The sequence below is a fragment of the Ursus arctos genome, unplaced genomic scaffold (genome assembly GCF_023065955.2).
Source record: "Ursus arctos isolate Adak ecotype North America unplaced genomic scaffold, UrsArc2.0 scaffold_22, whole genome shotgun sequence".
NCBI classification, from domain to species: domain Eukaryota; kingdom Metazoa; phylum Chordata; class Mammalia; order Carnivora; family Ursidae; genus Ursus; species Ursus arctos.
Window position 1 is genome coordinate 50,745,655 of NW_026622897.1, and position 22,209 is coordinate 50,767,863.

General features: G+C 39.3%; 2 protein-coding genes across 3 annotated transcripts in view; one reads left to right on the forward strand and one right to left on the reverse strand.

Annotated features, from left to right (window-relative positions):
• The window catches only part of AAMDC (adipogenesis associated Mth938 domain containing), a 38,172-nt gene extending 30,353 nt beyond the window's left edge, over positions 1-7,819 (reverse strand). The window contains exon 1 of the mRNA XM_026518181.4: positions 7,716-7,819. The gene's annotated coding sequence lies outside the window, so the exon portion shown is untranslated. The remainder of the gene's footprint in view (positions 1-7,715) is intronic.
• A 223-nt stretch (positions 7,820-8,042) lies between these two features.
• Positions 8,043-22,209, forward strand: part of RSF1 (remodeling and spacing factor 1) — a 145,500-nt gene continuing 131,333 nt past the window's right edge. Inside the window, exon 1 of one of the 2 annotated variants that reach the window (XM_026518176.4) lies at positions 8,043-8,469. In XM_026518176.4, the coding sequence (XP_026373961.1) occupies positions 8,280-8,469 (190 nt within the window). In that variant the 5' untranslated portion in view covers positions 8,043-8,279. The remainder of the gene's footprint in view (positions 8,470-22,209) is intronic. The other variant, XM_026518177.4, reaches the window with a different exon arrangement.

The following is a 22,209-nucleotide window of genomic DNA, read 5'->3' on the forward strand; positions in this document are numbered from 1 at the left end:
TCGATCACAGGACCCTGAGATCACAACCCAAGCCGAAGGCAGATACTTAACCGACTGAGCTACCCAGGTGCCACACTTTTTTTCAGTTTTTTAAATTGGAAAGTTAGATTATTGATTTGAAATAATCTTTTTTAATACAAGTATTTACATACAGCTGTATATTTCTCTTTAAGGATTGCTTTAGGTGCATCCCTTAAGCTTCGATATTTTATGTTTTCATTTTTATCTATCTAAAAGTATTTTCTCATTTTCCTTGAGATTTCTTCTTTGAACCATTGATTATTTGGGTGTGTGTCACTTACAATATCCACATATAAATGAATTTTCCAAATTTTCTTGTTTTTGAATCTGGTCTAACTCCATGTTTGGAGAACATATTTGGCATCATTTCAACACTTTAAAATTTGTTGAGACTTCTTTTTTATGCCCTAGCACATGGTTAATCTTGGAGAACTTTCCATGTGCTCTTGAGAAAAATGTTTATTTATATTGTCATGCAGTGTCCGTAGATGTTTGTTAGGTCTAGTTATTTTATAGTATTGTTCAAGCCTATCTTTTTCCTAGTTTTCCTCGATGACCATTACTGAAAGCAGAGTATTGAATTCTCCAAGCAGTATTGTTGAATTCTCTATTTCTCTTTTCAATTCTGTCAGTTTTTGCTTCATGTATATTAGGCCTCTTGATGCACTGACTCCTTGTGTTTTGTTTTTTTTTAAGATGTTATTTATTTATTTGAGAATGAGAGAGAGTGAGAGAGAGCACAAGTGGGGAGAAGAGGGAGAAGCAGGCTCCCTGCTGTGGGGCTCAATTCCAGGACCCTGAGATCATGATCAGAGCTGAAGGCAGCCACTTAACAGACTGAGCCACCCAGGCACACTCTCCTTGTGGTTTTGATAAACCTTTAGTTTTAAGAATGAAGCACTCATCTATGGAACATAAGAAGTAGGAAGATCGGTAGGAGAAGAAAGGGATAAAGAAAGGGGGGGGTAATCAGAAGGGGGAATGAAGCATGAGAGACTATGGACTCTGAGAAACAAACTGAGGGCTTCAGAGGGGAGGGGGTGGGGGAATGGGATAGGCTGGTGATGGGTAGTAAGGAGGGCACGTATTGCGTGGTGCACTGGGTGTTATGCGCAACTAATGAATCATCGAACTTTACATCAAAAACCAGGGATGTACTGTACGGTGACTAACATAATATAATAAAAAATATTATTATTAAAAAAAAAAGAATGAAGCACTGACCTTTGTATCTCTACTTGTAGGAGTAAAGCATTGACCTAGGCTAATGCATTGAGTACATTCTACTTTCACTTTCTACACTGGTTATGCTGGCTGAATGGTTGACTATGTGAGCTGAGATGTACCAATCAGCATCAGTTTGGGGACTTTTCTGGCGAAATTCTGAGATACTGAGGCTAGGATGGATAGAATATAGAAGAGTACCTTAAAACTACCAGTACCAGAAGGGAAATCCGTCTGAAAATTCAGCCCATGCATAGGAAAATAACACAGAGAGACATACTAAGAGAGTTACCACCTGATCAGACCATACCTCAAGCATGAGCTAACACTGGTCTTTTCAATTACATAAGGTAATAAATTTCCTTTATTGTTTAAGTCTGTTTGTCTTTTACTTGCAACTTAAAGATTTTGACACAACTTATCTTAATGATTTACCAGCTATCCAAATGTCATCCTTTTTTTAAAGATTTTATTTATTTATTTGAGAGAGAGAGAGCAAGCAAGAGAGTGAGCACGAGGGGAAGGTATGGGAACGGCAGAGGGAGAGGGAGAAGCAGCTCTCCGCCAGCAGGCAGGCTGACGTAGGGCTCATACCAGGACTCTAGGATCATGCCCTGAACCTAAGGCAGACGCTTAATCGACTGAGCCACCCAGGCGCCCCCCCCAATGTCATCTCAATAGTATTGAAGAAATACTTTTGCAACCTAGTTCTGCTTGGCACTTGGAGAATTGATGTTTCCGACATATCATAAAATTTTACTAAACGAAAAATATACAATAACTACTGTAGTCATGCTTAGATGTCATCTAGGAGTATGGAGTTAAAACAGAAATTTTACCCAATAATATCTGTTTCCTTTGTCATAATGAAGTGATAAAGATCTCATTTGTTCATTCATCCAGACATTCATTCATTCATTTTCCTCCACATGTAAAGCTAAGGGAATGTGTTTCAAACTCTTTGTCTAAACCACAGCAACAAATACATTTTATATCATAACACACACACATGCAAACATACTTATTTCGTATGTGTTTCTTACAATATACTTATCATACTTATCCTTATTTTATGTGATACACTATTTTCTGTTCTGTTTTTTTAGCACCCCCTTTTTTTAGTACTGTTCTATTTTTATTTTTTCATTTTTAATATGATTTTGGTCTTGATCCACCAAATTGATTTTAAAATCAACTAATGGGCCTTGACGGACAGTTTTAAAAAATTACTGTAGGCTAAGGCTATATTCAAAATAAATAATGAGGGCAGCATGTGCACTGGCCACATCAAAATGGGAGTGGAATGCTGGAATAGGGTCTGCTGTGTCTGTATTGAATGTTCAGTTGCTGGGAGTTATTAGAAAGAGAGTGGGGCAGCCAGTGTGCCAGGGATTACTTAGGAGGCTCACTCAGGGCCGGGGTTCTTCTGCAATTAGCAGGTGAGTACAGTATCTTAATATCTTAACAGCCACTATAACCTTTTTAGTCTACATTAGTGAATATTATTAGTCTTTGCTTACAAGATACCAAACTGCATAATGCAATCCCTGCCCTCAATTATCTAATGGTAAAGTTAAAACATGTAAACACATAGCAACAATATGAGGTGTAATACATTTTAATATCAGCAGTTTCCTAAACTTTTTTAGTAAAAAATCTTTATTCCACCAGAGAAATTAGTCTCAGCCACTCTTTTAAGAGACTAGACTAATGCATAACTCTTAAAAAAAAAGATGGTAAGACACTTCTAAAAGTGCTTTCTTCAATGACTAGAATTCTGCTGCAACACAGAATTTGATTATCATTAGGAAAAGAAAAAAAAGGCTGGTTTAAATCTTATTTTTATTACAACTTCTCTTTCTTTTTGTATATTTTCTTATTAAACTATCTCGAACACAGATTCCTATTTCTGTTGACACTTAATAACTTTTTCTCTACATATAACATATATACACACACACATCTAGATGTATTAACTGTTTAAAAAGTGAACTCTAGGGGCACCTGGGTGGCTCAGTTGGTTGAGTGTCTTGACTTTGGATTTCGGCTCAGGTCAAGATCTCAGGGTCCTGAGATGGATCCCCACATTGTGGGCTCTCTGCTCAGCCGGGAGTCTGCTTCTCTCCTTTTCTCTCTCCCTCTACCCCTCCCCCTGTGCACATATGTGCTCTTTCTCTCTCAAATAATAAATCTGAAAAAAAAAAAGTGAACTTTAAACAAACTGATGTAAATTCGCTCATGACTGATTAGGAATTCCCCAAATTGGCTACACAACTAAATCTAATTCACCTCAATATACATTTACCAGGCTTACAGTATCTGTTAAAAAATATGTGTAACAAATGCAAAGATTGTATGTTGTGGAGACAAATACATATTAGTTATTCTGTTGCAAGGCAAACTTATCAATGCAATTTGGGATAATTGAGGGATAAGCCATTAAATTTTAAAATTGAAGCACAGTTACATTCTGCTAATTGCACAGATATTGTTTAGAATTCAACGAGTTTTATAAATGGGGGCACCTGGGTGGCTCAGTGGGTTAAGCGTCTGCCCTCAGCTCAGGTGGTGATCCTGGGGTCCTGGGACAGAGCCCCATATCAGGCTCTCTGCTACGCGGGGTGCCTGCTTCTCCCTCTCCCTCTGCCTGCCCCTCCCCCTGCTTGTACTCTCTCTCTCTGTGTCAAATAAATAAAATCTTAAAAAAAAAAAAGATTTTGACAAATGTATAAACTTGCCAGTCAAGATATGGAAAGTATCCAGAAACTTGCCTTGTGTACGTTTCTAGTCACTCTCTTTCAACGCTCAAAAGAAACTGCTAATTTGATTTCTATTCCCCTGGATTAGACAATCATATTGCTGGAATTGTATAGTACCTGTTTTTTGTGTCTGTCTTCTTTCACTCAGCAGGTTTTGAGATTCACTCATGTTGTAGTACCAAGTATATATTAGTATGAATACTAGTCTGTTACAAGAATCAATCACAATTTATTCATCCATTCTTCCGTTGATGAACATTTGGGTTGTTTCAGATTTTTTAGTATTTTGAATAAACTAACCATTAATTTTCAATGAGCAAGTTTTCTCTTTTCCCTAATAGGATGCAAAATATGAACCATCTTAATAAATCTCTTAATCATAAACAAAGTTAGACTGAGTGTAGGTAATTTAATGCTTGTTCGAAGGCTTCTTCATGGCAGTAGCAATAAATTACAGATTTTTTTAAAGGCTACTCTATCTTTATATTCTGGTCTGATGTATATAACTCAGTCAATTAACTACCTAAACTGGGATTAGACTCTTGTAACCCACAACTTCTCTGGGTCCAGAAAGCCAAAAAGAGATGGTGTCGTTAAGAATGTTTATTTTCTTTTCAAAAACAGACTTAGTGAAGGTATGAGCTAAATCTTTTTCTTATCTTTTGGGTGGATATAACTTTCTGATGCCCAAGGACTTTGTTCCCATGCCAATCTGGATTAGAAAAGGGAGAAACTCTAACCTTATTTATCAGTTTCTCTTTGAGTAACAGTGTGAGGATTGAGAAAAGAAAACTATAGTATAAGGCTTTCTTTTAGTATGTTATTTTACAACCTATGGACGAGTAGGAGGTGAGGAGCTGGAATAGCTAAAGTGAAGACCTAGAAAGGAATGGGTGGAGGTAAGGGTTACAAAATGATATAATTAAAACTTCATTTGGTTGAAAGGTCTTTCTATAAAAGTTCCTTCACAAGGTCCTTTCTCTGCTTCATAAAGATGTAATTTTATTTAATACTGTGTATCTGCTCTTTATTTAAGTTCAATTAAATACGATTTTATCAAGATTTTTTGTATCTTTCTGCAAAACTGTGGTTAACAATGTGTTCTAGGTCAGATTTTTCTTAAACTGGGGTCTTCAAGTCCCCAGGTCTAGAGATACATACTTGGCAGTCTAATAGTTCTACCAATGTTTTAATTTAGACTTGTGTTTAAGCAGTATTGCTTAAAACAGTATTTTAGTACACATTAAATGAAAACTTCTCTTTTGCTATAAGTCACAACCATAGACATTTTCCTAATGTAAGACTTTACTTTTTTTGTTTTACTTTTTTTATTGTGGTAAAATATATATAAAATAGAATTTACTTTTTTTTTAAAAAGATTTTATTTAATTATTTGAGAGAGAGAGAGAGAGAAAGAGACAGAGAGCACAAGAAGGGGGAGAGGCAGGCAGAGGGAGAAGCAGGCTCCCCGCTGAGCAAGGAGCCTGATGTGGGACTCAATCCCAGGACCCTGGGATCATGACCTGAGCTGAAGGCAGACGCTTCACCAACTGAGCCACCCAGGCTTCCCTAAAATTTACTCTTTTAACCATTTTTAAGTGTATAGTTCAGTGGCGTGAAGTACATTCACATTGTTATGTTGACTTTAATTTCTCACAGCAGTATTTCTTAAAATGAAATTTTCAAGAGTATTTGAGAAATTTCAAAAAAACACACTTTTTTCCCTTTAAAAAGAGTTTGTGGGGCACCTGCATGGCTCGGTTAGTTAAGCGCCTGCCTTTGGCTCAGGTCATGATCTCTGGGTCCGGGGATCCAGCCCCTTGTCTGACTCCCTGCTCAGGAGGGAATCTGCTTCTCCCTCTCCCTCTGTCACTCGCCCTGCTTGTGCTCTCCCTGTCAAATAAAATCTTTAAAAAAATTAAAAAAATAAAAAGAGTTTGTATATTACTCAGGATTAGGAGTCAGTATTCTAGGTTATAAATTCTACTTACAATATGGATTTTTTTCTCTTTTTTAAAATTTCTATTTTTGAGAGAGAGAGGGAGAGCATGCCTGAGCAGGGAGGGGCAGAGGGAGAACGAGCAAGAGAATCTTAAGCAGGTTCTAGACTCATTGCAGAGCCCAAAGCGGGGTTCAATTCCAACGACCCTGAAATCAAGAGTTGGAGACTTAACTGACTGAGCCACTTAGGCACCCCTAGATTTTTTTTCTCTCTTGATAAAAAAGAATATTTTCTCTTTAGCTAATGAGAATGATATAGACCATTACGTTTTTTTCATAGAAATACAGAACAAAATTCAATTAATTGTAAGCATTTTCTCTGTTCCCAATAAAATTTCATAAAATTTCCAATTTTACATGGGTTATATTATACCTTGTTTCAAATTCTTTTTTAGTAGGTACTATGTAAGTTTTAACATTTTTTAAAAAGATTTTATTTATTTGACAGAGAAAGAGGAAGAGAGAGAGCACACAAGTAGGGGGGAGGAGGAGAGGGAAAGGGAAAAGCAGACTGCCGTCTGAGCAGGGAGCCAGATGAGAGGGCTCTATTCCAGGACCCCGAGATCATGATCTGAGCCCAAGGCAGGCACTTAACCAACTGAGCCACTCAGGCATCCCCTAACATTTTTTTTTTTACTTTTTTTTTTTTTTTTTGAAGTAGGCTTCAAGACCACCATGGAGCCCAATGCCAGGCTTGAACTCAGGACCCTGACATCAAGACTTGAGCTGATAATCAAGAGTGAGATGCATAACTGACTGAACCACCCAGACACCTCAGTACTATGTAAGTTTAAGCTCGCTGAAAATTCTGGCTCAAAGTAGTAGGCTATATAAATTACAGCTGAATTCATCTAGATTTTACAAATTCCTTTGTTAAGTAATAGCAACTAACGTTTTAAAAATCATTACAATGAATGTGCCTGGGCATCGTGCTGATGAATTTACTGTGACTAGCTAGTAAAACCCTATTATGTAAGTATTATTATCATCTCCCTTTCACAGAGGTTCAAAGAACTGAAGGATCTTCTACAATGACCTGAAGCACTTTTGTTAGGACCCAAGTATGGCTGACTTCCAAAGCTCAGGCTTCTAATCGTAATGCACCTTGCATCCCAAGTTGCACATTATACTTTGCATGATTGATGGTTTTCTGAGATTCTTTGTGGGAGAATGTTCACTGCTGTCCTGTCAGTTCTCTTAGTGGAGTCCTAGCCCACCCTCTGACCCTGGTCCCCCTGTAAAGTCTCGTCCCATTAGATCCTCGTGCCTCAAAAGTCCATTCCCCTCACATCCTGTCAACCACAGCAGGGCCTTGTCCCCTCATACCTTGGTCTGCCTGAAGAGCTGGTCCCTTCAGACCTTGACCTTCTACCAGGCCCCAATTCCTCAGACAGGTGTTACGAGCATAGCCGTTCCCTCAGGCTCTCGCCCCCCCCCCAGAGCCCTCAGACCCTGTTTTCCAGCACAGCTGCGATTCTTGTACCCCAGTAGACAGCAATATCCCTCAGTAAAGCTTCGTAGGCACTTACCCTTACAAAGGTCCCATCCCAACCTCTAATTAAGGGCACTCCTCTACCTTTCCCCTTCCCAAACTTCTCCCACAATCGTGCTTTTTTTTCTATTCTCCCCTGTTTCTGCTTCTTAACACGCTCCCCAACCCCCCACCATCTGGTGGCCGGTTTCAGTTCCCGGAATCCCCCCAAAACTCACCCAACGTCCTCTCAGTAGAGCTGCGATCCCAAACGGCTCCGCGCTTTACCTCTCACCTCGGTTCTTTCGGGCCCTCTCTGCCGGGCGCTCCCCCCACTCGCCCCGCCCCGAAAGCCCCTTTCAGCCAGTCGTCGCCCGAAACTCCTCCCCCTCCAAGGCTATTGGCCACCTCTCCTGAAAAGTCCCGCCTCTTCAGCGTCCAGTCCTCCTCCCTGCCCCGCTTCCCTTGTTTTCATTCCCCCTGTCACACGAGGCTGTGGCAAACCCAAGGTGGGAGGGGCGAAGTAGACGGAGGGAAGGGGGGACTGAGGGAAGGAGGGGCGGAAAGAGGGCGGAAAGTGAAAGGCATAGAGCGCCTCTCTTTCCCCCGTCTGACTCAGTTCTCGACTGCTCCGAGCAGCCGTTGTATTGTGGGATCGCGGCGCGGTGCCGGAGACGCTCGGATCCACAGGGGCGCTCACTCACTAGCGCCTCCTGTTGTTCGTAAGGCTGCCCTGCCATTCCTCGGCACCCAACTCCCTCCACTCCCCCCCCATCGCCTCCTCCTCCATCCTCCAGTTCAAAATGGCGGCGGCGGCGGCAGCAGCGGCGGCCGCGATGGCTCCTCCGGGCTGCCCGGGTTCGTGCCCCAACTTCGCCGTAGTGTGCTCTTTCTTGGAGCGCTACGGGCCGCTGCTCGACCTTCCTGAGTTGCCGTTTCCCGAGCTGGAGCGGGTGCTGCAGGCGCCGCCGCCGGACGTCGGCAGTGGAGAAGGTAAGAGAGGGGCCCGAACGCCCGGCGGGAAGCGGCCCTGGCACGCTCCTTCTCTCCGCTCTTTACGGACATCCCGGGCCTCCGCGGCTCTGCCCTTCCCCTGGGGCGCAGCTCCGCCCGGCCCGGCTTCTCCGCCCAGCCCCCAGGGTCTTGGGCAGTGGGGAGGCGGGGCAGAGACCCCCTAGGGCCACTGGGCCTGGCGCGGAGCAGAGGTGGGGGGGCGTCGCGGGCTAGGTGTGGGCTGGGGACGTGGAGTGGTCATTGTGCTGGTCCGCGGCCCCTGGGACTGTTCCCCGGCGGCAGGGGCCGGTCCTCCACCCCTTCTCCCCCTGGGTGGCGGGGGAAGGGGAGCGCAGGTTCCGGCCAGCTTTGCGCTTTTCTCCTCCTCCTCTCCCTTGCTTCTTCCCCTCCTCCCACCATCCTCCCCACCATCTCGGGGGAGGCTGGGCTCATCTTCTCGGGGCGCCCCTTTCTCTCCTTCCACCTGGGTGGGCGGGGGCCAGCGGACACTTCAGCTCTCCCTCCCTCTAGTGGGAACTCCCACGGGAGAGTCGCTCGCGTCTCTCTTCCCTTCCCCTCGAGGGCAGATTTAACCCCCAAAACTCCTTTCTCAGAGTAGGGAGGTTTGCTCCTCCCCCATGGGAGGGGGTCCTCCTCCGTTCTCGCTTTGGGGGTCGAAGTCGGTTCAGCTTCTCCACTTTGGAGGGTAGAGGGTTAATTTTTCCTCCCCCCCCCCCATAGTTTTCCTCCTCCCTCTCCCCACCTCCCCCCAAATAATAGAAAAGCATCTCCCCACTTTTCTAATCCCTTCCCCCTTCATCTTGGCAGCAGAGCATAGGGGAAGAAGTCGCCCTCCCATTTGCAGGGTGGGGTGGGGTGGTTAGTATGTAGGCTGGAGGAGGGGCTCAGACGGAGGGGGAAACAGTTGAAGAAGGTGCTTGTTGCTCATGTTTCTCTCTCTGGTGCTGCTGGTCTATTATTGGTGTTCGCAAGTGGTGCTCCTTCCACATAAGGCCACCGCGCGGGTGCAGGGCGCATGCTCTGCCCGGCCCCATTGAAACTTCCTGCTGCTGCTGCTGCCGCTGCCGCTGCTGCTGCTGGTTCTTTCGCTGGAGCATCTCAGCGCTATGCCTGCTGCCTCCAGCCCTTACACTGATCGCGTACACTCACCCCTTATTTGTTCCGGATCCATGTCTCTCCTTGCCTGGCATATTTCTTCCCTTTGAGGAGGTTTTTTGGGTTTTTTTTTTGTTTTGTTTTGTTTTGTTTTTCTGTGTTCTGAGCCTTGCCTTTATCTGGGAACAGCTCTTGGCTGGAGAAGAGACGTTTTTCCAAATAGATTTTTTTTTCTTTTTTTGTGGTCCGTGTTAGGTTGCTAAAGTGGACTGGGTATTGTATAAGACAGATAGCTGTTTCCTTTCTAAGGAAACAAGGTTGCTCTTCAGTTCTCCATGGAAATGAAAAAGTTTGTTAACAGAATGTATTTACATTGCTAGGAAGGGTGCAGGTACGAAGTTTTTCAAAATATTAGCTGTACAGAAAATGATGTGGCTACCAAAAACTCAGGTTAATATAGCAGTTATGTATAGGCCTTATCTCTTATCAGTAGTCCAAATCTCTACCCTTAAACTGTGGCATATGACAGGGTAGGTTTTTAAAAAATTATTTATTTATTTATTTGAGAGAGAGTGAGAGCGCACAGGCAAGGGGGAATGGCAGAGGGAGAGGGAGAAGCAGGCTCCCTGATGAGCAGGAAGCTTGACAAGGGGCTGCATGCCAGGACCCTGGGATCATGACCCGAGCCAAAGGCAGACCCTTAACTGAGCCAACCGGTGCCCCTAAAAGGGTAGTTTTTTAAATGTAGTATAAAATAGGAGTGATAAGTTTACATTATATAAAGACTTCCTGCAGAATTTCTTTAAAAGTTAAGCTTCCCAGTATAGTTATTTTATTACCAAATTGGATTTACATTCAAGTTTTAGAGAAGTAGTCACTGTGAAGTAGAATGGCTTAGTAACTTGCTTTTAGGATACGTTTGGAAGTGATAGTAATAAACGTATCTGAGAGAAATTTGGGAATGTGGGGAAAAGGATTGCTGGCAAATTGTTTTTGGAATTTGCTTGGACCAAATTGAAAGGCAGGCATAGACCTGTGATGGCATTGTATTGTGGGTGGTATACAAGTGTTTTTGCCTTCCATTCCTTTTAAGTATTTTAACCACTGCATTTGGCTTGTTATAGAAGAAAAAATAGTAGAGACAGTTTAATAGTTCATGTTACCTTTCCATCTAGAGTTGAACAATGGGCCACCAGCTAAGTGAAAAATGAGAAATACTCTGGGCTGAGAGATTATACCAGTGGGCTCAACCACTGTATTACCATTGGTATAGTTGAATCTATAATAATAGATCTTGTCATAATGTGATCTAAGAATAATTATTAATTAATGTTATACAGTTCAAGATACTTGGCAAATGAAAAGTCTCTGCAGGTGAAATGCCATTACTGTGCAGGGAAAAGATTTTCAGTCCTTTGATGATGGTTAACCTACTTGTAACAGTTGGATTAAACAACAGTGATTCAACTAACAAGATTTGTACTGAGTCTTTTTGGAAAGAAGTTGTGTACTAGAAAGAGTTAAAAGATACTGCTTTTAGCACAGAACAGTAATATATAAGTTGTAGGGCAAATCACTTAATTTCTATAGAACTCATTTCCTAAGTAAGTAGAGATAATATCCGAGGATCAGATATTTCAAAAATCCTTTCATAAACCAAGCACTTGCAGTATTCTTGTATTATAAATTTTATTAAAGATGTTTGTAAGATAGAAGATACACAAGTGCATTTGGAATTAAAATATTAAATTTTTAGCATGTTGTGAGACTAGGGATATGAGTATAGATATAATATTGAACTATTATGCTCTTTGGGAGAAGTGTTTGTTATAATCAATTGAGTTTTGCTCTATGTAAGCTTGTATTTTTAAAAGGCATTCTTAGTGCTGCTTAAAGAATCCTAGTTTATAAAACTTTTGGTTTTTCCTAGTGTGATTGTCCATTAAAAGGTGCTTTTGCAAGTGTATTCTTCTGAGTTACCAGTTTAAAACCTTTTACCTAGTCATTTTTTGTCATAGGTATAGCAACATCATGGCATCCTTTGGAGGAGACTGTAGGTCTCTATATTGTCATTGTTGAAGCACTTTATGATCTTTTCCCTAAAAATTTGTTCGTAAGTGTTTATTTGACGTTGTGGCGTTAGCTTAGAATGCTTATTTGGCTTAAGTGTGAATGATAAAATAATAACAAGCATTTATTGAGCATTTACTGTGTACAGGCATCTCATTCCTCATAACTGTTCTTTGAGGTTTGGCAGGCATAGAAACTAAGGTTTAAGAGGTTGATTCAGGTGCCCAGTGCCCAAGATTATATAGTTATTAGTAGAATCTGATTTTTTTAAAGATTTATTTATTTATTTTAGAGGGGGAGGGGAGAGAGTGCATGTGCTCACTTGTGTGTGGTGGGGAGGGATAGAGGGAGAGGGAGAAAGAGAATCTCAAGCAGACTTCCTGGTGAGCTTGGAGCCTAACTTGGACCTCCATCCCAGGACCCTGAGATCATGACCTGCGTCAAAATCAAGAGTTGGACGCTTAACCAGCTGAGCCACCCAACACCCTTAGAATATGATTTCTAACCTAGGTCTTGTCTGAAAAATTATTTCTAGGGGCCATGTTTCCTACACTACACTAAGATACCCCATTGTATTGTCACTAACTTACAGAGGTGCTGTGTGGTTGTTTAAATTTTCAGTACTTGACAACTGTTGGTTGCCAGGTAAACTACCAGCTTCACATAGTTACTGATTTGAACATTAGATTGTGCTACATTCCTTTGGATGATGTGTCTTTGTGAAGTTGGGTTTTTGGGGGTTGCTGTGACAAAATGCAAATACTGCATGAAAATCAGTGAGAAATAGGAAATAAGAATAGCAGTATCCAATTTGATTCCAAGGTTTGAGAAGTTGTGGAGTGCCTAATAATATGCATTCTGTAAGTAAGTGTGATTATTTAAGAATGAAGTAAAAACTTTTTTTTTTTCAGCTAAGGTAGATTAGTTTTTCAAATTGCTGCTAACAACTTGATAAGTGGAACTGTTAGTATTTCTTGGCCTAGTGCTATTGTGAAAGAATTACTGGAATACTGAGGGTGTTAGGTACTTAGAAAGCTTGGGAACTTTTGCTCTAGAGATTATCATTGAGTTTTGTTGCTGGAAAGAAGGGAGTACTGTGTCCATTCTGACTTTAGTTTGCAGGGAAGAAAACCAAGGTGCAGAGATTGATTTCAAGTGTATGTAGCTAACCATTGGTGCTATTCGGACCATTCTTTTCAGAGTCCACCTGTGTGCTGAAACTATCAGGAAAAAAATTTAGATTTCTTTTTTTTTTTTTTTAAAGATTTTATTTATTTATTCGACAGAGATAGAGATAGCCAGCGAGAGAGGGAACACAAGCAGGGGGAGTGGGAGAGGAAGAAGCAGGCTCATAGCGGAGGAGCCTGATGTGGGGCTCGATCCCAGAACGCTGGGATCACGCCCTGAGCCGAAGGCAGACGCTTAACCGCTGTGCCACCCAGGCGCCCCAAAAATTTAGATTTCTTGATATAAGTTAGAATAGGAAAAGGGTGTGCCAACTGAAGGTGCTTTTTTTTTTTTAATTTTATTTATTTATTTGTCAGAGAGAGAGAGAGAGAGAGAGAACACAAGAGGGGGGAGGGCAAAGGGAAAAGCAGGCTCCCTGCTGAGCAAGGAGCCTGATATGGGACTTGATCCCAGGATCTTGGGATGATGACCTGAGCTGAAGCAGACACTTAACCAGCTGAGTCACCCAGGCGTCCCTGAGGTGTTTTTTTTGTTTTGTTTGCTTTTAATTTTTATTTATTTATTTTAAGTAATCTCTACACCCACGGTGGAGCTGGAGCTCACAACCCAAGACCAAGAGTTGCATGCTCCACTAACTGAGCCAACCAGGTGCCCCTGAAGGTGTTGTTTGATCCCTAGTCCCTCATGGTCTACTTTTGCCCTCTTCATTCTGTGCTCTGTATGGACTTCTCCACCTTCCTCCTGACTGAAAGTGGATGATTGGGACGTATGGATACAAGTAAAAATGGACATTGACACTTTGGGATTACTAACAGCCAAGGCTCCCAGGGGTCTTTGCTCTCCTTCAGAGGACATTCTTTTTCAAGTGTTGAAAATGCACTTTTTCATTCTTGAAAGGTAGCCTTTGTATAGGTATGGGTTGAAAAGTTACTTATATCTAATAACGGTCTATTAAGGTATGTGTGGATAATGTGTTATGATTCCCCTAGTTGGTACTATGGTTGACTTGAGTTATTTGTATGGTATTAAATAAGTTGAATCATTTGTTTTTGGTGTGATTTTTTTTTTTTAAGATTTTATTTTACTAGTGCACTTCTAGTTCCTGTTTGTTTTTTGCACTTTTAAATGATTCAACATACAGCTCTTACAGTCAAATGTCAAGTACAAAAGAATGTACCTTTTATGTATAACTGGAGTTATGACTGGGACTCCTACTAGTGCTAATTGAATGGTGTTCGAATTGTTTTTAGGTGAATTCTGCAAAGTGGAAAGATGACTTTACTGTAACTGGAGCCCCTATCTATTGTTTTAAGCAAAAGATCTTACTTACCAGATGCACATGCCAAGAGTTTCATGGATCTACAGTGGTAGACCATTAATGGTAGCATTGGTTGAAAATGCCCAGTTTTGGTTCTTCTACTTTTGAATAAAGAAATATTCTTTAGACATTTTTTAGAAGGAAGGAGAGATGTATTCTCCATTGTTTTTGGTGTATCACAGAGCTGAGGTATCCGAAAGTTGTGGAGGTTTGGTGGCATTGTCCCAGGACAGGATTTTTCTGGCTAAATTGGGCTTGAAACTGATTTGCTTACTTTTTAATTGCTAAGAAGTTTCCCTTGAAATGTATCTGTGTTTCAAAATCTCTGCTTGAAAGGTAAACATTTATTAGCTACTTCATTTTCTTAATATGTGTAGTGATTATCTGCTGTGTGCTAAGTACAGTAAACATTGTGGGGATTATTTTTTAAAAACACATTACACATTAAACGCGGACTTTCTTTTAAGAATTTTCTGATCTAATAAGAAGTAGCTAAGTTGACCTTAACTTAAAATCACGATTCAAAGGCTAATTTTTTTCCTCTGAGATTTTATCAAGTGCAGTAATAGTCTGTGAATTCTAGTCTGTAAATGAATAGGCTAAAAATATCTCTATGACAATTTTATGGTGAGATGTACAAGCACATGCAGTGTGGAAAAGTAAGAACAGTTCAGACCCAAAGTACATTTTAACCTGACTCATATATTCAAGGACGATATTTATGTGTGTTCCTGGATTTAAGAAAATTTCTTTGGTTCTTCCTGATGAATATAATCTTAATATATTATGCCTTAGTGTTTTTTGTTTTGTTTTAGTTCTTTTTATGGTAATCCCATTATAAAGAGTATCAGGGTATGTTTTCTATTTTTGAGTGTGTGTGTTAGAATTCTTATAGTACCAGATATTGCTTGGAAGAGTAATCTGGGGCTTCATTTAAAATTTATTCTTTCAACAAATGGTAATTGATTACTACCTACTATGTGCCAGGGGATACATTAATGAAAAAGATAAGATCTTCCCTCTAAACTTGCCATAGTTTACTGGCAAAGATAGATAATGAAGCAATAAGTTGGGTTTTAAAAAAAATTATGTGGACAAGTAACATGTGCACTTTGTAATGATGTATATTTTAGTGAACTTTGTTTTATAATTTGTTTAGCTTTCTGTTTATTCTGTCTGTGCCCTTTCCCCTGCATTTGTACATGTTTATCTTAATCATATTCTGAATGATAGGATTGTAGGTTTTTCTTTTTTCTTTTTCACATTTCATTTCTTGTACTAATTATGTACTTATTTGGTAATAACCATATATATATCTATATACATATATATATTTTTAAAGTAGTGTTCTATCAAAAAGTGAAATGGGTGAAGCTGGTCAAAAGGTACAGATTTCCCGTTATAAAGTAAGTCATGGAGATATAATGTACAGTATGATGCCTACATTTAATAATGTTTTGTATATTAGCAAGTTGCTAAGAGAGTAGATCATAAAAGTTCTCATCAAAAGAAAAAAATTTGTAACTGTGTGGTGATGAATGTTAACTAGGCTTGCTGTAATGATCATTTTGCAGTATATACAAATATTGAATCATGTTGTACACCTGAAACTAATATGATATTTTATGTCAACTATATCTTTTTTGAAAAGTTCAAAAAAAGTCTTCCGAGGCTTTTTATAAAAGGAAAATTGAGTTGCTTCTTTTATACACTTTTAATTCTGAATTACCTCTCACATTGACTATTACCATTATCCACTCAAGTTACCTGGATCAGAAACTGAGGAACCATCTCACACTTTAACCTCTGGCATACTTCTACTTTGTTCCAAGTTTTGAATCTGTTTCTTTTTTCTCTTTCTTTCTTTCTTTCTTTCTTTCCTTTTTTTTTTTTTTTTTAAATTTATTTATCTGACAGAGAGAGTGCATGCACACAAGCAGGGGGAGCAGCAGAGGGAGAGGGAAAAGCGGGGATCCCGATGCGGGGCTTGATCCCAAGACCCTGGGATCATGTCCTGAGCCGAAGGCAGGCACTTAACCAACAGCCACCCAGGAGTCCCTTGAGTCTATTTCTGTATCCTCTTTTATATTCAGCCTCAGTTTTCTATCATTGTTGCTGTTTTAGTCATGCTGAACTGGTTGCAGATCTCTGAAGATATGAAGGATTATTTCATACTTTATGCCTTTTCCTCATCCTCCTACTTGAGTTGAATATTGCGTCCCCATCTTCCCTTGCCTGCTCACTGTCCTCCTGCCCATCATTAATCTGGTCTTCAAGCATCGGGTGCTCTGTGAACTTTCTCCTGCTTCCTTTCTAAGTTAAATTAACCGCTTTGCATCCTACCCAACATGAGCCACCCAGGTGCCCCAGACAGTAAACTCCTTGAGGGCAGGAATAAATGTTTATGAAATGAATAGTTATTTCCCAGTCCATTATAGGACTGTTCTATTCTAAACCTTTTTTTTTAAGAATTAAATCTTATATAAACTCTTAAGTAAACACTTGGTCAACATATGATAATGAGATTCTTTCCATTACTATTTGGAAGTAATTGACATATTGGTTAGTACTAGCACTTGAAGTGACCAGATTTCATGTCCCATTTCATTAGACGTAATATTGTATTTAAAATGAATGTGTGAGGGCACCTGGGTGTCTCAGTTAAGCGTCTGCCTTCAGCTCAGGTCATGATCCCAGAGTCTTGGGATTGAGCCCTGCATTGGGCTCCCAGCTCAGCGGGGAGCCTGCTTCTCCCTCTACCCCCTGCTCATGCTGTTTCTTGCTATCTCTCTCAATGTCTCAAATAAAATATTTTTTAAGAAATAAAAAAAAAAATGAATGCAAGTTCCCCCCACTTGCACATTCCTGCATGGGTGTGTGTGTACGTCTTCTCTTTCTCTCTCTCAGATAAATCTTTAAGAAAAATAAAATGAATGCGTGTAATTGGAAGTTAAAACCTAGTCTGTGATAGGCTAATGCAGGGGTGGGCAAACTACCTTGTAGGCCAGATCTGACCCATTGATTGTTTTTGTAAATAAAGTTTTATTGGTGCACACCCATACTAATTTGTTTATGTATTATCTATGGCTGCTTTCACACAGAAGTGGCAGAGGCAAGTGATAGTGGCAGAGAACATATAGCCTGCATGACCTACAGTATTACCTGGCAGGAAAATTGCTGATCCCTATTCTAGTGAAGGGATCAGATTATTGTCTCTGGATTTGAGAACTGTTTTAGAACCAGAATAATACAGATTTTGTGCCTAGAGTGTCTTGTGAATGAAAATAATTGAGCAGTAGCTTCCTCAGTATTTCTTTAATTTAAAGCACAAGTCTTTTACTATTAATCTTCTTAGGTTAGGTGAACCTAAAATCTTTTCTGTTAACAGGGTGATGACGTTACATTGAACTAATTTCTTTCAAAGATAGCCATGGCTTCTTCTTCCTAATTGTCATACAGCAAGGCTGGGATGGGGACCAAGTGATATAGTAATTGGCAGCAATGGTAAGAAAAATGTAATATCGCTGTTATACTGGCTTCAAAGTCTCATCCAGGTGGGCTGGTTTTAAGATCTCATTTGGAGGTAGAGCCCCCAGGCCTTGGTCAGGATAAGATTGGGTAAATGGTGATGCCATCAACTTAGGTGGGAAATGATATATTTATTGAAGATAGAACTTAAAATAGTTATTTAGGTTACTCAGGGACAGAGGGCTGGGGAGAACATACTAGAGAATACCCTGCTTACTGGTGGGTAGAATTATGTGTCTTAAGCATTAGTTTCACAGCGAAAGTACAGAGTGTTGATATATATATAAAATGTATATAAAATTAGTAGGCTCCACCACCAATGTGGGGCTTGAACTCAGGACCCTGAGATCAAGAGTAGCATGTTCTGCTGACAGCCACCCAGGCACCCCTCAGGGAATTTATTTTGATATTTCTATTTTTTTTCTCCTGAGCATCCTCACAGTTGACTATGCAAATAAATATAATTGCCATTTCCTTCAGTGTTTAAATGTTAAAAAATCTTTTAGGTGAAAAATTAGAATAAGTTATTCCAAATTGTAGCTTGCTTTTGGTGTTTGGAATTTTGGGATATAGCAAGATTGTAACACACTGGAGAACTTTGTCTAATAAGAAATACTTATTAGAGTTTAATTTATATTCCCATTAATGTCCTGCCAAGCTTTTCTTTATTAGAACCACAAAAGAAGCCATCTCCAGTAGTGCTAACTTGGGCCCGGCATCTGAACCTAGATATTCCATAACATTCCTTATTTTAGAGTTTTTTTTTGTTTTTTTGCTTTTTTTCGTCCTATAAATTTTGATTGTGATCTACTGGTTTATCCTTTTCTTTCTGTCTTCATGGCCTTATTATTTTATAGCCCTTTATCTTTTCTTCTATGCTTATCTGGTTTGATTCATCATGAAAACTATGTCTTATCCTTTTTCCTTCCTATTTTCCCATATTTTGGACCTCACTTTTCAACCTTAATTATCTTCTCCATTTCCATCTTTTTTAGAAAAAAATAAATTATATAAATGCAAAAATGAAGGGCTTTGGAGTATACGGGCTCTAACATAATTTCCTAGGTTAAATAAGTGCCTTTAGTAATAATTTTACAGTTATTAGAGCTTACTGTTGAGCCAGGCTCTATAGTAAAGTCTTCTACGAAGATTAATTATTCCTCACAACCGCTCTGTTGTACAGTTAGTATTTTCTCTTTACAGATAAAGCAGCTGAGTCTTACAGAAGTAAAGTTAGTTGCCTGAAGCCACACAGCATTAAAGTGTTGGAAGAACATTTGATACAAAGATAGTTCATAGTGTTTAGGAATTTAAAACCGGGTAAATCTAACTTCAGAGCCCTAATTCTTAACCATTAACTATACATGTCTGTCCCCTCAGTTATAATCTTAGGATTGTAATGTGATCCTCCGTACCATGGTCTTGGTCTGAACACTGAGCAATGATTTGAACAGTTAGGCTTCTGAGGCAGATTAGAGCATGTTTTTCTACTCGTTTATGCTTTTTTACTTGTAAAAGTACCAATTTTATTAGCATAAGCATTTTTATAAAAGGTATACTATTTTAATGGGATACTGAAATATATTAAAAGTAAAGAAATACAAATTCATAGGTATAGTTGAATGCCTTGAACACAATTCTTTACCTGTTTGTCATTGCTTAGGACAACCCTAGTCTTTCTCAGACTTGGAAATAATTCTCTTCTTGAATCTTTTGAATTAAGACTCCATCTTCTGCAGCTGTCAAGTTTTGTGCAGTGTGTCATCAAAAGCCTCCAGGGTTCATTCCCCTACTGTACTGACTTCCATTTACCCTAACTGAAAAAGTGGTCTTATTTTTTCCTTCTAGCTCAGTTGTTTTCAACCTTTATTATAATCAGGTGATTTAATTAACTACCTCTGGCTGCACATTAGAATCACCTGGGGAATCCTTTTGAAAAATACTGATGCCTGGGCCTTAACCACACGCCAATAAATTTAGAGTCCTTGGGGATTGGGGCGCTAGCATCAGTGATTCTAACTTGTAGCCAGGAATGTCTGTTTTAATTAATCTGTCCCGTTACCTTTCTTCAAAATCTGTCTGTAAGTCTGTTTTGCCTGATACTAGTATGGCCACTCCAGCTGTCTTTGGTTACTGCTTTGCATCGATACATCTTTTTCATCCTTGTATTCTCACTGTCTCTTTGATTTTAAAGTATGTGTCTTGTACACAGCGTATGTTTGTATGAATCTAATTATGCGAGCAATGACATAGAAGTGTAACTGCTGTAATAGAGGAGGTACTTTGGGAGTATAAAAGAGCAAGTACCTACCTTTGCCCAGGTGATATCGTAGCATCACTGTAGTCATTAGGAAATTTGAACGGTTGAATAGGAAATGCCTAAACATTCCGGATAGGGAAGAGCCTGGGAAAAGCCGTAGAACTGTGAAATAATATGGTGTGTAAAGGAAGTTGCAACCTAACTTCAGGCATTATGTTTCTAAGAGATTTGTGGTTGACGAACTTCAAACCATGTGAAAAAATTGGATTATGACACATGAATTATCAATGCCTTAGCAGTATTTTTCTTTAGTTTGATGGAAAATACACATTAAATAAAGGCAACATGTCAGCGACTGACTCTGAATTCTATAAAGAATTCATTTTGCCTTATTCCCTTTGTTTCTATCAGAACTTAGCATATAGTAGATGCTCAAATGTCGAATGAATAAAATGTCACCAATTTCAAATTAGAAATAATGGGTATTTTGATGTTTTTTAGTTTTTCTTTTTATCCTTTGCTTGCTAGACATTTGTCAGGGTGCAACTCCCATTTCCTTTTGGGTATTGCTTATAAAGATAAATACTGAATTCCCCTTCCTCCATTCTTCTTCCTTCCTTTTTTCCTTCATTCCTTTCCTCCCTTCCTTCCTCTGATATTTCCTCCCAGGTCCTCATCATCTTGGTTTATAATAATAGTAGTACCTGAAGTGGAAAATCTTTATGTAATCTCTCAATTTCTTTCTTGGATCATAGGGTTATACCATGTCTTCATTGCATGCCAACACGTATGTGTTAACCTCTGTCTCCTAAGCTTGCTACTTTTTATAGGAATCTCAGAATATAATTTTAAAATCCTGTTTTTCTTTTTATCTTTTCCAAGATAGCTCAGGGAAAAGTCATTTATTTTTATGCTGTTTACCTTTTTTAAGGAAAAAAAAAATTCCCAGTCCATTTTTTTCTGAATTGTTTCGTATCTTCTCCACCAGGAGTGACTTGAAATTCTTATTTCTAAAAGTAAAATTTTTTGAGTTGTTGGAAAGGCAGTGGGTAGCTCGAAGGTGAGGAATTCATCCCCAGGTCATTATTATAGAATTGGTGAGATATGAATTGGGGCAGTGGCTGTGGAGGGCTAGAGGGGTTCCCAGGTTTCTGACATAGAGAGTAGATAGTTAATAGTTCCATTTATTGAAGAAAGAAATAGCCAGACACGCCCAGGGTTTATGGGGGAAAGATGTGATTCCCTGTTGTAAAAAATTCAGAATTCTAATAAGGCATATGAGCACTATTTGAAAAACTAGCCATGTTAATTTTATAGCTTACTAAAAGGTTACTCTGAATGAACAGATTATAGCAGTCTATCTTATTTTACAGCTTTTTTGATTTTTTGTGAATTATTTAAGTTGCTGTACATGTATATATTACATATGTTAAATATATACTTAATATTTTGTTAAGGATGGTTTTTTAGAGTGCTTTATTTATGTACTTAAGATAATTAAAATTAGTTTTATTAAAATATCTTGCCATTGGTGTCCAGTTATATTCTCTTATAGGTAAAGCTTTCTGTAACTGAGTAACTGTCATTTTCATTTCTAAAAAAACCCACAAAAGTATTTGTTGTAATTATAGACATTGCTGTGTCCTGCTGGATAAAGAATCGAGAGTTGTTGGACATCTTTTCTGTTCCCCCTTACCTATGAAGAAACAAATGGAAGTTCATATAAATTGAAATCCCGCTCTAAATAGAGAAAAAGGAATGTCAGATAGATAGTGTGGATTGAATCTATTATGTAGAGGAGAAATACATAAGTAAACGTGTGTCATTTGTGTGGGTTGATAGTTGATGAGTAATTCTTCATTAATCTTGAAAGATTCTCTAGCAGAAATGTTTGAGCTGTATTCTGTTTTCATAGTGATTCTTTCACTGTTACACATGCTGTTAGACACCGTGTGGTAACTCAAACTTATAATGTTTCTTCAGTTATAATTAAACTCTGGTCTTATGCCATTTAATTAGTGAGAGATATCTCCACCATCTTGAAAGACAAAATGTTTTCACTTAAAGAAATTACATGTACTTCTTAAGCTAGAATTATCAATAATGTAAACAGTCTATCTATAAGGAAGTTAATACTGGGAGATTATCTCCCATTTCCTCTAAGGTTGATACTAGAGCACAGTAAGTTGCTTTAATAATTATAGTATTGTCAAGCAATGTAAGACTCTTAACAGGCTCCCTCCCTGACCCCCTGCCTCTC